This window comes from Acanthaster planci, linkage group LG03, assembly GCF_054643075.1.
Source record: "Acanthaster planci isolate LZ-2023a linkage group LG03, COTS_SCS, whole genome shotgun sequence".
NCBI lineage: Eukaryota > Metazoa > Echinodermata > Asteroidea > Valvatida > Acanthasteridae > Acanthaster > Acanthaster planci.
Window position 1 is genome coordinate 5,541,083 of NC_141779.1, and position 16,210 is coordinate 5,557,292.

Genomic DNA, 16,210 nt, shown 5'->3' on the forward strand with positions numbered 1-16,210 from the left:
CTTTTTTTTGTCTTTGGGAGAGTTTAAAATAACGCCTCGTAAAAAGTAACCAGGTCTCACATCATTCTGCAAGCCAGACCAAAATGCCTTGTCGGGTTACATTTGCAAGGGAGGTTGCCACTCCACACAAAATGACTTTTAGAGTTAGCTTTATTGGACTAAGCGAAAGAAGCAGTTGGATAGATATAATTATTATCAACCACTACGGCCACTACAGAGAGAAATCTTAAACAGAACTGGAAAAGACGATTTTATTAACACGTACATGCTTTTAGGGAATGGAGTAGGGTACCAGGCTATAATTGAATTTGGCACTTTTTATATAAAAGGACCCTTGCAATGTAATGTTTTAATGCGGTTCTTGTAACTGCTCCTTTTCGTCCCATTTAACCTGACTTTTTTAAGGGGAATTGCAGTGCCTTTTACATTTTTATGCTCATGAAAATTTGACTATTTATGGGCAAAACTGTGATGTCATTGTGTTTGTGTAGCCCAATTTATATCAAACGATTCGGAATTTTTTTATGCTGCCTGTTACAGGAACAGTGATACTATGCTAGAGACGGGAACCACGCAGCTCCGAGATGATTGTGACTGCCGCAAGCGGACGGCACGCACCAGGGCGACCCCGAACACTGACCCATGCCCGTCTATCACTGCTGATATAACAAGGAAACATTTGCCGGATTGTCAGGTGTTGTTTCCAATGATTTCATCTTGACGGAAGTTACACAACTCAACAATTCATGAGTTTAATATTAATTTTCGGCGCCGACTGTAATGTCTGGAAAAATAAATGCATCAGCTACTGAAAACTCACTGAATGGTTGATATATGAATAAGGAAAAGACAGTATAAACCTCGTTAGTGGCTTCCTGTTAGGGTAACTCTGCTTCAATTTTCCGTGAATTAAATAGTTGTTCTTTCATTTCTTCTTGTTTTTATTCCATTCCCAATATTATTCAGTCCTTTGTGATTGACAAAAAAATTGACAGAAAAAACCATACATTTCCGATCCGGACAGTTTCAAGGACTTTTTGACAATCAACATCCCCTGTCTAACTTCGAACCAGTTTTCCATGCCCCTCCCCATTTCTGATGAGATATAACTCGTCACAGCAACACACGATAAAGGTTAAATGTACTCTTGAGTGCAACGCAACGGAACCAGCAATTAGTTGGCTTCTCTAACGCTTCGATGGTATAGATGATTTAAGAGTCATCTTTGGAACACGGCTCATTAATATTTTTGTCAAGAACTCATCATTAGCAAAGGGTTAAGCACTGGAAACAGGCGGTTAATAGTCATTTCGCATTTGCAACCGAAGAAAAAAATACCATTTCATTATTACAGAACACGCCTCCCATTAAAGCTTTCCAGAGTTTGTATCTAAAGACTAATGCTCCTCCATATAATATTTTAGATATCACGTATTGATTTGAATTTTGCTTAAATAATGTTTCACTTTGATATTTTTCAGTCCGAATATTCTGATTGAATATGCAAACTTCACATCTCATCAAGCAATTTACATTCACTGTGTTAAACACTAAGAACCAACACAACCAGCCTTGGGACGTCCAAAGTGCGTCTGTCAAAGACCACGGGGGCACGATTGAATTTCAGGTGGCAAAATGGTCTTTAAAAATACTTTCATTAATCAGAGTGCCTACGGTGCCCGTCATCGCGCCTTGGTTTCGAGGCCACTTCTCAGAAAATCATTCTTTTGCTCCTCACTCATGAGCAATCATAGGCTATTCTGTCTCTGGATCTCAAACTCTTTAAATTTTCAAACGACCGAGGTCCAAAATTAACGTGCAAAATTAAACGATTTGTTTAAAAGTTTTGTAGATTTGATCACTCTCTCCATCCCAAAATCCATGCGCGGCCTGTGGTTATAAATAGTTAAACATTTCAAGCGCTGATTCTAAAAACACGGGGAAAAGATTTTTAAGCGGACTGTGGCGTATCCAGTGAGGGCAAGAGGGAGTAACTTGACCCCCCCCCCAGCAAACTACACCCTCTGCTGTACACTTGTTGACACCCCGACTTTTTTCTTAAAAAGCACCAGCTGCCATGTCAGTGCTAACAGGTCCTTATTGAAACATTGTACTACAGGTCCTTATTGAAACATTGTACAGCAGGTCCTTATTGAAACATTGTACTAAAGGTCCTTATTGAAACATTGTACTGCAGGTCCTTATTGAAATATTGTACAGCAGGTCCTTATTGAAACATTGTACAGCAGGTCCTTATTGAAACATTGTACTGCAGGTCCTTATTGAAACATTGTACTACAGGTCCTTATTGAAACATTGTACTGCAGGTGCTTATTGAAATATTGTACAGCAGGTCCTTATTGAAACATTGTACTGCAGGTCCTTATTGAAACATTGTACTACAGGTCCTTATTGAAACATTGTACTGCAGGTGCTTATTGAAATATTGTACAGCAGGTCCTTATTGAAACATTGTACAGCAGGTCCTTATTGAAACATTGTACTACAGGTCCTTATTGAAATATTGTACAGCAGGTCCTTATTGAAACATTGTACTGCAGGTCCTTATTGAAATATTGTACAGCAGGTCCTTATTGAAACATTGTACTGCAGGTCCTTATTGAAACATTGTACTGCAGGTCCTTATTGAAACATTGTACTGCAGGTCCTTATTGAAACATTGTACTGCAGGTCCTTATTGAAATATTGTACTGCAGGTCCTTATTGAAACATTGTACAACAGGTCTTTATTGAAATATTGTACTGCAGGTCCTTATTGAAACATTGTACTGCAGGTCCTTATTGAAATATTGTACTACAGGTCCTTATTGAAATATTGTACAGCAGGTCCTTATTGAAACATTGTACTGCAGGTCCTTATTGAAACATTGTACTAAAGGTCCTTATTGAAACATTGTACTGCAGGTCCTTATTGAAACATTGTACTGCAGGTCCTTATTGAAATATTGTACAGCAGGTCCTTATTGAAACATTGTACTGCAGGTCCTTATTGAAACATTGTACAACAGGTCCTTATTGAAACATTGTACTGCAGGTCCTTATTGAAACATTGTACTGCAGGTCCTTATTGAAACATTGTACAGCAGGTCCTTATTGAAACATTGTACTGCAGGTCCTTATTGAAACATTGTACTGCAGGTCCTTATTGAAACATTGTACTGCAGGTCCTTATTGAAACATTGTACTGCAGGTCCTTATTGAAACATTGTACTACAGGTCCTTATTGAAATATTGTACTGCAGGTCCTTATTGAAACATTGTACAACAGGTCCTTATTGAAACATTGTACAGCAGGTCCTTATTGAAACATTGTACTGCAGGTCCTTATTGAAACATTGTACTGCAGGTCCTTATTGAAATATTGTACAGCAGGTCCTTATTGAAACATTGTACTGCAGGTCCTTATTGAAACATTGTACAACAGGTCCTTATTGAAACATTGTACAGCAGGTCCTTATTGAAACATTGTACTGCAGGTCCTTATTGAAACATTTTACTACAGGTCCTTATTGAAACATTGTACAACAGGTCCTTATTGAAACATTGTACTGCAGGTCCTTATTGAAACATTGTACAACAGGTCCTTATTGAAACATTGTACTGCAGGTCCTTATTGAAATATTGTACTGCAGGTCCTTATTGAAATATTGTACTGCAGGTCCTTATTGAAACATTGTACTGCAGGTCCTTATTGAAACATTGTACTACAGGTCTTTATTGAAAAATATTATTTAAAGAATTTGAGCAAGAACGTTGGTTGACATTTATATATATATTGCCCTCAAAACACTAGTTTTATGAAGTATAAAATCTAGTCTGCTTAAATATAATATTTCTTTCATACTGACAGTAAGCTTCTAAGAGTATTTTGCCGAAATGACCTGTTAGTACTGAGCCGACGCAGCATTCCAGAATGGTGGAGTGGGGTTGGGGATTACTTCACGGAGTCACTTTGGGACAAAAACTCAAATGAAGCAAACTATGAGGCAGAGAGGACCCCCCCGCCTTTGTGTTGGTCATTGTTATACTGGTATCTCAAACATTCTTTTCAGACATCTAGGGAGATGTGTTAAGTAAGAATAGGTTGGAGTGTGTATAGGGACTGGACTTGTTGGGGATGCCCCTCTGTCCCATTTCGTGCCTGGTATATAAAAACTTCATTGCACTCCCCCTACCCAAGACGCGAATACATCATTGTGCAATTACACGCACCCTCGAATTTTATCAAGTTTACAGGATTTGCAAGCATGGAATTTAGACATTCAAAACGTACGTCTTCACCTCTCACCTGGCGTGAGTAAACCGAATCATTTTGGTTGTCATGGTTGTTGGATGTCGACGGAGATCATGGGGCTAAAATGCATCACGGCTGAGCGAGCAGATCCCGGGAGACGGTCCCTGGTCATCGTGTTTACCAACTGCTCAGCAAAGAGAAACATCCTGACTCTAGGCGGAAGTTCATTATGAAAATGGAAAACTACATTTGTATACGCAGCGAGGGCTAACGGATATTTCGAGCGATAAAAGATATCAAACAGTTAATACTGGGGATTGTTGACACAGAGAGCAGAAAATTCGCGCGATAGAGCGACGAAGCGCCGTTTTCGCAAACTCGAGCGATTCATTCCTCACTGAGGTTGTGTATTCTGGCCAATCAGCGGTCTCATATGGTATGACGTCACATCATCTCATGGAACTGGGACATCATTGTTACTTTTTGGACGATTTTGTTGAAGTGTATAGGGGGTCACTTGGAGTCAATTGTAATTTAAAATATTAAAATGTAAAACACAAAATTGTGTTCCCATTGTTTTAGAGGACTTTGAAGTTACTCAGCAAACCAGGTTAACAGATCATTACGTAAAAGGGACACCCGTTTATCGAGTTTGCTTATATAATAAGGAATAAAAGAAGTCAGGCAGTAGATACGTTGAAGATAAAAGTTGAGCTAAACTGAATGGAAACTTAAAGAAATCAGGGAAAATGATACAAATTTAAATTAGTGCACTTCACCTAAACGTCCGTCACTTTTTCTGAATGAAAACACTAGGCCTGATAGAATCCGCGGAAATACTCACCAAACCAACCACAATTAGTGAACGATCACTTAAAATGAACGACGTAACTGCAAAAGAATATGTAATCCACAAAACTTCTCATTTGAAAATGCCTGAAATCTGTTATTTCAAACCTTATTTTTTTAAAGAATTAAGTCACATTTCTTGGCTTTTTTTTTTACTTGTTTTGTTCTTTTTGTCCTTGTAGACAGATCCTATACGAGCGCAAAAAAGGTCTTCTGGGAAATGTCAAAAACCGATTCTGTGTATTGACGAGTATGCATAACACCAACTACATAAGTCAATTCAGCATGTCGATCACTTCTGTCAGAGTAATATTTCTTCCATGAAGTTGTTTACATCTTCTTTGATTGGAAAGGGACCGGACTCAAGGGAGTTGACATAATAAGTTCTCAGAAAACTTGGCCTCGGACGTCCAGTTGACGATGATGGATATTGCGCTTTACGTGTGACTCTGCCTTCAAAACACAATTACTCTGTGGACGTGAGTAGGAAGCAATCTCGCGAGAGCAAACGTTACAACTTCTGAAATCGTCCTGTAAAAAGCTGTTGGGCCAGTTCTCAATTCTCACTTCCATATTTCAGCGTAATTCGATACCGACTTTGTTAGGCTGTGCAGAACATCAGATTCGTTGGACTCAAACCCACACAGGTCAATGCGTCCCTGTTAATTCTAATGACGCTGTAGGCCTATTTCTGCTTTAAAAAGATCAAGCCTCTTTTATACTTCTGGCTTCATTTGGTCTAGTCTCCTTGCAATAGGAGGCGGTCTTTTCCTTGAATTTATTGCAGATGTCTGCAAACGCCATTGAGGTCATTTGACTAATAGCTCGAGAGACAATACCCCAGCTGTGAGGTAAAATGGTTTCCTTCGGTATAAAATGACTATCTAATGGACTTTCCTCATAAAAGTTGCACACAGACGGCCAAGTAATATAGGTCAACTGAAATAATTCGTGCGCTGTTCACGCTGATTTTTCTGGCAGCGCCAGAGGGAGTGATGATTTGACGATTGAGAAATTAGCAGCTTACTGATGGTCGTTGAACTGAAAGCACTCTAGTTTATCGGTCACATTACGCCGTCAGCCACCTGTCTTTGCAATTCAAAAAACGCTCTTTGGGGGAAAACAGATCCGTTAACGATGGCCGGGGCACCAAGTGAAACTGTGGTAAAAATTTGCTGTGATCAGCCTCTTAGCAAGAAACTGATATTTCTGATTATAGATCCGTAGACAAGGTTTCAGTGAAGGCATTACAAACAAAATAGTACTGGACAGTTGTTCTCCAAAGCAAGTAAAGTACTACCATTAAGATATCTTTAACGCACTGACATCAAGATATCTTTCGTCGAACTTTGGACACCAGTACGAATCTCAACCAACGAAGGCGTTACATTAACCGTAAAGGAGTTGGGGCGGGGGTGCCTGAGAACTTCACTTTCCCATGCTTTATTTGTTTCTAAAACTTTGGATGCAAGTTATTTAAGACACTGACAGTGTAAAATAATGTGAAGTTTCAACAATCTGGCGTGCATTGGGAATGGCGGTGGAAAAGGACACATTTTTGGATAGACCGTCTTTGGAAACTTGGCTCTGAGCGAAACCGTAGGTTTGATTTTCACAAATTTGGGGTCAAAATGATCGCAACGAGTTACCGAAAAACCTCTGAAGGGTCAGCTTGAGAAAAAAATGCACTTTGGCGATATCAGAAAACAAAATAATTTACGAGGGGATGGAATCCACCGCCATTTCATTTAGGGTTAAGGGGTTTCCCATTTCAGAGAAAGAGTTCAAGCAACGAAATAATGTTAAATCTGTCTAACGTTTATTTGCGCTACCTATAGTTTCAAGAATAACCCTAATTTTTAATGTAACTACACTCTAACCCCAACCCCGTCAGATTGACCCAGAATTGGGTCCCATCCGGCGTGACCCTTTTCTGGGTCAAAAAATGACCCCTTTGCGGTTCGTATTTGACCCTTTCTGGGTCATAATTTGACCCGGAAAAGGGTCACGCCGAATGGGACCCAATTCTAGGTCAATCTGACCCAGGAGTTTTAGAGTGTGTCACAACATAGTTTCTGATGTTGTTTGATCTTCAACAGATGGAAACAAACACAATGGTTTCTCATGACTAGCACGTTTACATCACTAAGGACGCAAGAACTGCGCATAAAAAGCTTCGTACTGAAGACGCTGGAATATGTTGCTTTTAAAGCTGCCTTATCTTTAATGTACGGGTCAGAAAAAATTATACGTCGTACGCCAGTGTACACTCACATTAATGTGTGCCCCAACAAATGGTGCCAGCACATACCAGATATTTGATGTTTGATATTTAAAGATGCCTGCTGGTGGTAGGCCTATTTCTAACTGGCATGCATGAGTTTTTTACGAGGACACTGCGGCTAGGTGAAGCTTTTGATTTCATCTTCTTTGCTTTTGGCGATCCAGACATTAATGGTCCAATGAAGACAAGCAATTAAACCTGAGTATGACACTCTCCTAGTCTGGTCACTTGACCCACAGTAGATATTGTAGTTACTTGGCAGACGTGGTCATCATGCATCCTGAGCGAATATCACACATCTTGGAAGACCGCTGTTTTTACCGGTATGTACCGTTGAAAAACAACATTTGTTCGTGTCATTTTGTCGTTGGATTTGGCTGCCAGTGTGTTTGGGGCCCTCGCCTGGCAAATAAATTGCTCTATAGCGCTGACAGAATCCTCTATCTAAGGGGAACATTATCAAAAATGTTCGAAATTGGTAGAAAAAGCTCTTCCGATAAATGGTCTATTAAAAAGTACGTCGTATTCCATAACCCTGCGCGAACTACATGTATCACCCTCAAATACAAAGTAACCTGTATAAGCTATTCAAACTAAAGTTTACAATAAGATACATGCCGCACGATACAACTTCTCTTGGAAATTTGAGGATTAGGTCGATTGTCAATTTCCGAGTAATTAAGAGCGAAACACTACACTATTTCTCTGTTCCCAACTAAATAGGTCTGTATGTATTGTGTACACAATCGCACCCGATCCGACTATGTAAATCCACTATATAGACACAACAAAACTGGCAAAACTGGCTTTTCTTAAAAAGCAAGGGGAAGATCTACCCCACTGTCGACCGTGTAGTCTTCCTTTTCACCCTCTGGCACCTCAACAGCATTGAACTTAGCGGTGAATCCCTTGTAATTATTCGAGTTGTCAGAGACGAACCTGAGCACGAGGTAGTTGGTCCTGGAGTTGATGGTGAACGGTGGCTTGTGGCGGCCACAGTAAGTCGTGCTCGTGCCCAATATCGGCTCTCGCACCTGGGAAGCAGGAAGAATGCACTCGTGCATTAAAGGGCCCAGGCGATGCAATTTGGGGCGAAGTTCTTATGAATTCTCCCCTGCATCCTGTTTGGTCTGATTTCTAATGGTTGTTAGAGCCCATTTAAGGACATTTCGGGTTTCGGTCAATGAAAGTAACAAGAAAGACATGCCAGATTTTTCTCAGTTTCAAAGTACGGACTCACACAAGCATGTTCCCAAGTAAACTTTACATCACAGGCCCCTTTAATTCGGCAAAAGCTCAAAGGAATCACGAAGCAGCTATCCAGCACTATTACTAGAAAAGGTCAGGCTTCTTACCTCCAGTTGATCTGAGAGGCAGGAGGGTTCTTCCCCCTGCAGATAGAGACGGTTAAAGACCACCTCCACCCGATAGCCGGGGTCCACAATGATTTGGTAGGTGCATCGCTCCCTGTTGCGGTATTTGTTCGGGTAGCCTGGGCTTTGGAAACTGCCACTGTTTGTGGTGAACACTTGATCACACCCTGAGGAGTATGTCATTAAAAGGATGTCTGTCATCAAAAAGGCTGGTGCAAGATTAAGTTTTTTATATAGATATGCAAATTGTTTAAATGAGTGATCTCGTAAATTATCATGTTCTGCTCCCATAACATGTTATTTTGATTATTGTTGCTCAGCCTTGTTTTCTGCACTGTCTACTAAGCTAAAAAAAGAGGTTGCAAATAACTCAAAATAAGATCGTCCGTTTTATCCTAAGCCTAGGTCCCAGATCTCATATTGGACAAGCAGAATTGAATAGGTTGGGTTTTTTAAATGTAAATGATCGGGTAATACAGTGGAAATTGAATCAGGTTTATAAACTTATTCATGATATGGCACCAGATTATCTTTGTGAGAATTTCAAAAGAGTTTCAAATACGCACAGTTATTCCAGTAGGAGTAGTACAACCAATGTTGTTGTTCCCTTTTTAAAGGGGCCTGAATGCAATACTTTCTTCTATACTGGAGTACACTTTTGGAATTTGCTTCCCAATGAAGTAAAAAGTTGTAATACTCTCCGAAATTTAAAAAAGCCGCCAAAATATACCTGTCATCAAAATCCGAATTTTAAAATTTAATTTTGTGGGTTATCTGACACATTTTAAAAAATCTATGTTAACCACCAGTGTATTTTTAATGTTTTTAGTATTGTATAATTTTTTGTGAGGACCCCGATGTAAATAAGCTGTTTATTACAGCTTTCTTGGGCTATCCTTGGTTTCTGTCTTTTACTATTCTTAGTATTTTTGTGTTTTGTACTGTGACTGTTATTAGGCCTATAAATTGTCTTTTTTGCCAGAATAAATACATAAACAAATAAATATAGAAAGGTAACTATTTGAAGACAAGAAGGAACGCTTGGGTAACTTTGTCATTTTCAAAAGACCTTTCGATTACCATGGACTTGCTTTATTCTGGAAACCTTTCTTCAAAAATGAACTCTTCGAGGTTCTTTTCTGCCTATGATTCACTTCGAGTAATCAAAAGATGCACTTATTTGTCAATGAAATGTTTGCCGTATTTGCTAGAGATGAAATGTATTAAACCTTAGGGAATTCACAGCGCAAACATTCATTCTGGGGTCACAAATTCACGTTCGTGTCAACTTATCGCGCTATAGGTACATGTACATGTATGAAATGGTCCTTCGAGTTATCGGCCATCATAGTTATATAAAAAATGTACACTACTGATTTGCTTGGCGACCATATGAAATCACGGAGACTACCCCATCTCTCTATATAGCCGTTGCTTGTTCATATGAGGAAACCGGATGCCACTTCAGCCTACCTTCGGCGACTTCGCCCTCGGGAGCCATGAAATTGTAGGCTAGCATGTACCCATTGCCCGTAGCCACCGTGCGATGCTGGACGATGAGAACGTTGCTATCTAGGTACAAGGTTGTGGCGTAGGTCTCGCGGTCAAAACTTTGGCGGTAACCATCGGCAACGAGTACCAGCTTCTCATCTGCCAAAATGAGGATGTCCCGCCTGAACATTTTAACCGAAATTTGTCATTTCTGTGCGTCCTTACAAAATTCGAGGGATGTGTCATGCAAGGATATTAAAACAATTCTGTAAATTATTGTCCGCCATTACTACAGATAGCCAACGATTTACGGTTGGCTGCAAGATTCAAATACACAGCTTTTCAAGAAAACAGAGAGGATATTCTCTTCATCAGACGATGTGATTTAAAATTCCATTGTTCATTCTGACCAACTTAAAGTTCGTTTCTGCAGATGATGGCGATTACTTTCTTTATGAAAAAGGGCTACCTAATTTACAAGTCTTGTTAATATGCAATATTAACTGATGAAGAGAATAATGAATGCATAATAAGAATAATAATATTCATAAGCTGGCAAATGGAATATGAATGGTCACAAATGACACGAATATGAAACATTTATTGTTTATTTTATGCAACGCCTGAATAAGTCCTGAAAAGTAAATATATCCCCAATACAATTCTGCAATTTGTTGTGACCAAGTAAATGGAAATTCCATTTGTCGGTTAAATGGAACCTCTTTTTCGCGGTGAGGCCGCACCACTGTGCCCACTACTTTGGGACGCACAATTCCGTGCCATCACGGTGATCGACAATTCATGAATCACACGAAGGGGCTTTATGCGAATGCAGGCGCTGTGTATTTTGCTGTCATGTTTACCTTTTTTAAATGTAACTTACCGATGCCGCTTTGAATGCTCACGTCCATAAGCTTTGCCTTCAACTTACTACCCGGTTGCCCGATCAACACCTGTGTACAGGTCACGTTACCTGTTGGGCTGTTCTTTCTGTTAATCACACCCCACTGATGTTGTTTGACTCCATCACACTGGTCGTTCACAAGTGGGTTGACTTCACCTGTACGTTAATTCATTTCAGAACGTAACCATTGATGTTAATGTGACTGTCAATTTCGAGGGTTTTAGTCCAGGCTCCAGCACACTTTTCACGGATGGTCCGTCTATATCTTTGGTCATATAAATCTATCTTTTCTGTGATTGAGGGCGTCTTCCTCGTTGAGTATGGCCAGTTTTTGGGTTCATTTCTAGCACCTTCGACCTGGTTTCAAGGCGCTGAATGTTGATATCTGGTGCATGACGACTTCCAAACAATGTTAAACAGCATCGCTGTGACTAATCGTCGAGCCAACACCACACTCAGGGGCGCGCAGCCCGGGGTTCTCACTGTAGGGAGCGAGTTGAGGGAGCCAGAATGTTATGGGTACTAGGCCTATTATGCTGTCTCTCCGTTTTCCAAATTTCCAGTGGGGCGACTCACTTATTCTTGTGATTACACAATGTTAAACAAATCATACAGCTTTTTCTTGCCACCTTTGCCCAGCAAGTCGTCAATGTTACCATATAATCCAATTGACCAATCCAGTAAGCCCGACCATGGCGTACGTGGACACTTAGCATGTGCTCTTCTCCAATGCCACATGATACCATGTCTATGACATGTACAGGTTCCAGATTCGCGCTTCATTTTATACGCGCGTGCATATCGGACTTTCGCGTGTTGGACATAATCAATATTGCGTGCGTTTGATTAGCTTACATGGGGTAACCCTGAGCTGTCTGTGGAGATGGCTATGTGTGCTGTGACAAGCAAGCGAGACGGTGGAGACGAGGTTAAAGAAGAGTCAACTCGTGGAAGCTAAGGATGAGTTTGGGCGGAAAACTCGTGGGATTGTGGGATTGTGAATAGTGAGATGGTTTACAAAGCTGGAGACACGATAGGAAGGTTTTTTTTAATCAAATTAATGATTTTCCATAACACAGTAATGAAGGTTCCTTTTAGAATAAAACAGAATTCAGCCAAGTTATCCAAACATTAACCTTCAAAGAACGCACATAGACGCCGCCATGTTGCATGTGACTTGCCACTAACTACCAGCGATAACCGGTTGTTTGTTCCCGGCCGACCCACAAACAACAAATCGAGCTGTTCGTGACCATACGAGAACGGCCAACCGCATTGTTTTGAATCCCTAAAGGACAGGTTAAGTAAATAGAGGACTTTTTACAATTGAAAAATGGCTTCATAGAATTTTGTGGCTGGAATTCTTAAACTGTGCGTAAATTCCCTATAACGAGGGCTGAATTTGCCCATATTTTTTATTTTAACCGGGCGCCGCACAGATCACGAAAAGCCCGCATACTTTTGAATAGGACCTGGTGGCCTATGCGTTCGTCAGTGATTTGCATAGCCTACATGTGCTCTCAAAAAACATGAAAATATCGCGCGATACAATTGTTTTTCTGTCAGCGTTTTCGCTTACCGCTTGTTAATGTGAAGAGCCATGTGCAGTTCCTTGGGTCTACGTACCTCGTACAGGGCAGGCCCCACCACACCGGACACACTGATCTCCTTCCGCTCTGTAGCCTTTGCCGCACACCTCAAGGCAGCTGAAGTGCTCCGTAAAGGCAACTTTGGCAAAAGCAAATAGAGCGACACATAATCTTCCATTCTCAAGTTGGGGAAAAACACCATGATTGTTAATGTTGTTGTTTTGTTTTGTTGTTAAACTAATTATTACTATTATTATTGTTTGTTTTCGTCGTCGTCGTTGTTGTCGTTGCCATTTTCGCTGTCGTCTTTGTAGTGGTAAAGGTATCCGAGTATCCATAACAATATTTACATATTATTTTGTAATTTCTCTGAAAATGAACGGCAAAGGTTTATAATTTTGGCTGTGAACAATTTTCAAGATAAAAACCAGCTAACAGGGGAAATCAAAATCGATAAATGTTCATGACGCTTTCCAAAATTTATCTTATAAAGCCACATACTTCAATCTTGTGTGTATTGGCATACCGATGCACGTGGTGATTTGTCGTTCAGAGTTGAATGAAATATCTGTATGCAGGGATGGAAATACATGATGTTGCTTCCTAATAATAAACCGGATACCCTTAGTTTTAAATCGGGTAACCGGTTCCCCAATACCAGTAAAGGCACAGCTTTAGTCCAGACACTATCGTAGCTAAAACAGTTGTCACGGATATCACGTCTTCAACCTTGTAAAATGAATCTACCGGTCATAACGTGTTAAACAATTCTTACATTTGGGACACTTTTCCACGCACTGGTATCCATGTTGGAACTTAAAGTCTGGATTTGGTTCTAATTCAAAGGTGACTTCGTTGTAGATGAAGGCTGGACCGCAATCAGTTCGGCACCTCCCGTCCAACCTTACGTTTAGACAGTCCTAAAAAGAAGGGGAATTTGTTTCAGAAATAAGAGGGAAGGCTGCTTTCTCATACGAAATTGTAAAAAGTCGTCTCAGTGGAGTTAATGTGAAAACCGCGGTCAACTGACATTAATCCTGCATTTATAATACTGGAAAAACTCCTGAGGACTGGATGTGGGGAAGATGTAGGCCTATGGGAGAAAATGTCGAGGTAATTGGTTAACATTAACGAGCGTCCATCATCAGACTCACCCGCCGACCCTGAAATTATTGCGGATGGGACTGAAGTTGTAAGTCACTTTTTCTTGAAAAATGTCTACACCATTTCCTCTGTTCCAAGGTCACAACACTGCTGTCTGACAATATCTGAACCTTGTGGTGAAAACAATGGCGCAGAATTCAGGAGGTTGTTAATTTGGCTATCCGTGGTCAAGTCACTGCGACTGACAGCAATCTACGACAGGGTCAATTTCAGAGCAGCTAAGACCAGAAATTGCTGAACAAAGGAAAGTTGCTTATCACTTCCCTAAATAAATTTCCTGATTTTTCGTACGTCACTGAGTGTAACAGATGTAAGTCTTAAATTGTGCAAGATCTGACGTCTATTCACCGTGCATCCCATGTCAGTCGAGTCAGTACATCCGTCATCAGGTGCACACTGTTCATGGCAGCACTCCTCTGCACCTGGTCCAAAACATCCATTGGTACATTGCTCGTGGCAGCCTGACAGCAAATAAGAGAAGCGAATGGTTATGATGAATCCAGGCCGGTTCTATTCGATCAAAAAATGGAGGCATGCTCACCGTTTCACTGTATTTTTTTTTATGTTGATGTTTTTGTGTTGACTGTACAGCAGTAGAATACAAATTTCCCGTTTGCTCTTACAAAAGGTAGACTATAATGGATTTAAATATTAAACATATACCGTATGCCTCGTGCTACATTGCCAGGCTTTTTAGTTTCAGAATGAATTTGAAGCTTAAACTTATCTAGCTCCTTTTTCCTAAAGAGTACTCTTTTCAAACATTTCTAATACCGATGACAAAGTTGGGTCCATCTTTGCGACAGCCACGTGTAATGAGTTAAGAGACCGCGTTACATTTCTCGTGGTTCACCTGTACGTGTGAACGCACCGATTATTTTCAAGCCAGCAACCAAATGAATGACCATTCCCATTCCGTCCCATGTACTCTCTCCGCTGTTCACACAGTGATGAGTGAAATCAAACTGAACCTTGTCAATGATACCAAGCAAAAAAAACCAACAACAATAAATCAGAGTATCAGAGTTTCCGCGTGAAGGAGTAAAGAATCCGATTCCAATATCTTCTGATTTTCGTTAGCACAGCCGTCATTACCGCAACTTGAAAACACCACTCGCATTTAATGCAGCTATGAGATTTATGAAGAACGGCATACGTAAAATAGTTACGCTTATTTAGGTTTCAATGTCTGTGCAAGTCATAATTCTATCATAAATGGCTACCTTGTTCTTCCAAGCTGCTGCTATCTACTGACACCAAGAATGCAGGTGTGGCGACCAGAAGCATAAGTAACAACCGTTTTGCCTCCATGCTGTACAAGTTGTTGAAGACACGGTGTGGTAAGTCCTCCAAATTGAGCGAGTAATGAAGATTGGATGCCGGCCGGTGTTAACAGGAGCTAGCACCAGGTAGCAAAGCCGCACATCACGTACGCCACCAATACGTGACCTGGGAGCGAAGTACAAAATGAGCAGAAAAGTCAAGGATTGGCTGAAAGATAACAGTTGACCCACAAGTTTGCCGTGTATGTACAGGGGTTATTCATCAAGCCATCAAGGGTTGAAGGTCTGCCTTGCTAGGCCCTAACACCGAGGCCCCTGGAAAGTTTTACGGGGACAGTCGAGCCCAGCTTTGCATGCATGGAATGACAGCTCCGTTTGTGTGGTTATCGAAATATTTCAATGCCTACCGAATTTACATTTTAAAACTAATTTTAACAATATTCTAAATCGTGATGGACACTAATCGCCACTGGTGACCCGTCTGCTCGAGCTCACGGGAGGTAGTCTGGCAGGGAACGTCTTCATACTCTTACGTCCCATTGGTCCTACGTCTGTGAAATATAATGAACAAAGACACATAGCAGTCACTGTAGGCTGATCACCTTTATTATTTCTAAAAAAGAAATATGAATATGTTATAATTAGAACCCTCTAACAGATCCCCCATTGTGTTGGGATGCACATATATGGAATGTCACTCTATATTAGGATATCATTTGAATCCGTTAGCCATTATGAACCTGTTAATCAAACGTTATCGGTCACATGATTAATACCGTGCTCAATTTTTTCAGAGAACATATTAATAAATAACTTTTCAAAAATAGTAAATGAAAGTCATGAATTTCATACGAAATTTCAATTGGACATAAGACTATTTTTCCATCCGACCAATGGGGCGTAGGACCGATGACGGCGTAGGACCGATGACGGAGCGTAGGACCGACTGGGCGGCGTAGGATAGACCGACGGGGCGTATAGGCCCTTTAATCCATCGCACCAAACAGTAGGACTAGTG

The 16,210-nt window shown here is 40.6% G+C and overlaps 1 protein-coding gene across 1 annotated transcript; it reads right to left on the bottom strand.

Annotated features, from left to right (window-relative positions):
• Positions 1 to 6,901: 6,901 nt before the first annotated feature.
• Positions 6,902 to 15,347, bottom strand: LOC110985007 (tolloid-like protein 1). Its single transcript, XM_022245690.2, has 8 exons — positions 15,133 to 15,347; positions 14,258 to 14,370; positions 13,521 to 13,665; positions 12,783 to 12,884; positions 11,136 to 11,312; positions 10,235 to 10,411; positions 8,744 to 8,928; positions 6,902 to 8,422 (listed from the first exon to the last, which is right to left on the bottom strand). The coding sequence occupies exons 1-8, from the start codon at positions 15,218 to 15,220 to the stop codon at positions 8,201 to 8,203; spliced, it is 1,209 nt and encodes a 402-aa protein (XP_022101382.2). The 5' UTR covers positions 15,221 to 15,347; the 3' UTR covers positions 6,902 to 8,200.
• Positions 15,348 to 16,210: the final 863 nt, after the last annotated feature.

Coding starts and splice junctions, on each gene's coding strand:
- LOC110985007 (XM_022245690.2), bottom strand. CDS start 15,220: ATGGAGGCAAAACGGTTGTTACTTATGCTTCTGGTCGCCACACCTGCA. Junction 11,313..12,782: donor TGGGGCCTGCCCTGTACGAG/GTACGTAGACCC, acceptor ATTAACGTACAG/GTGAAGTCAACCCACTTGTG. Junction 8,423..8,743: donor GCCTCTCAGATCAACTGGAG/GTAAGAAGCCTG, acceptor CCTGCTTCCCAG/GTGCGAGAGCCGATATTGGG.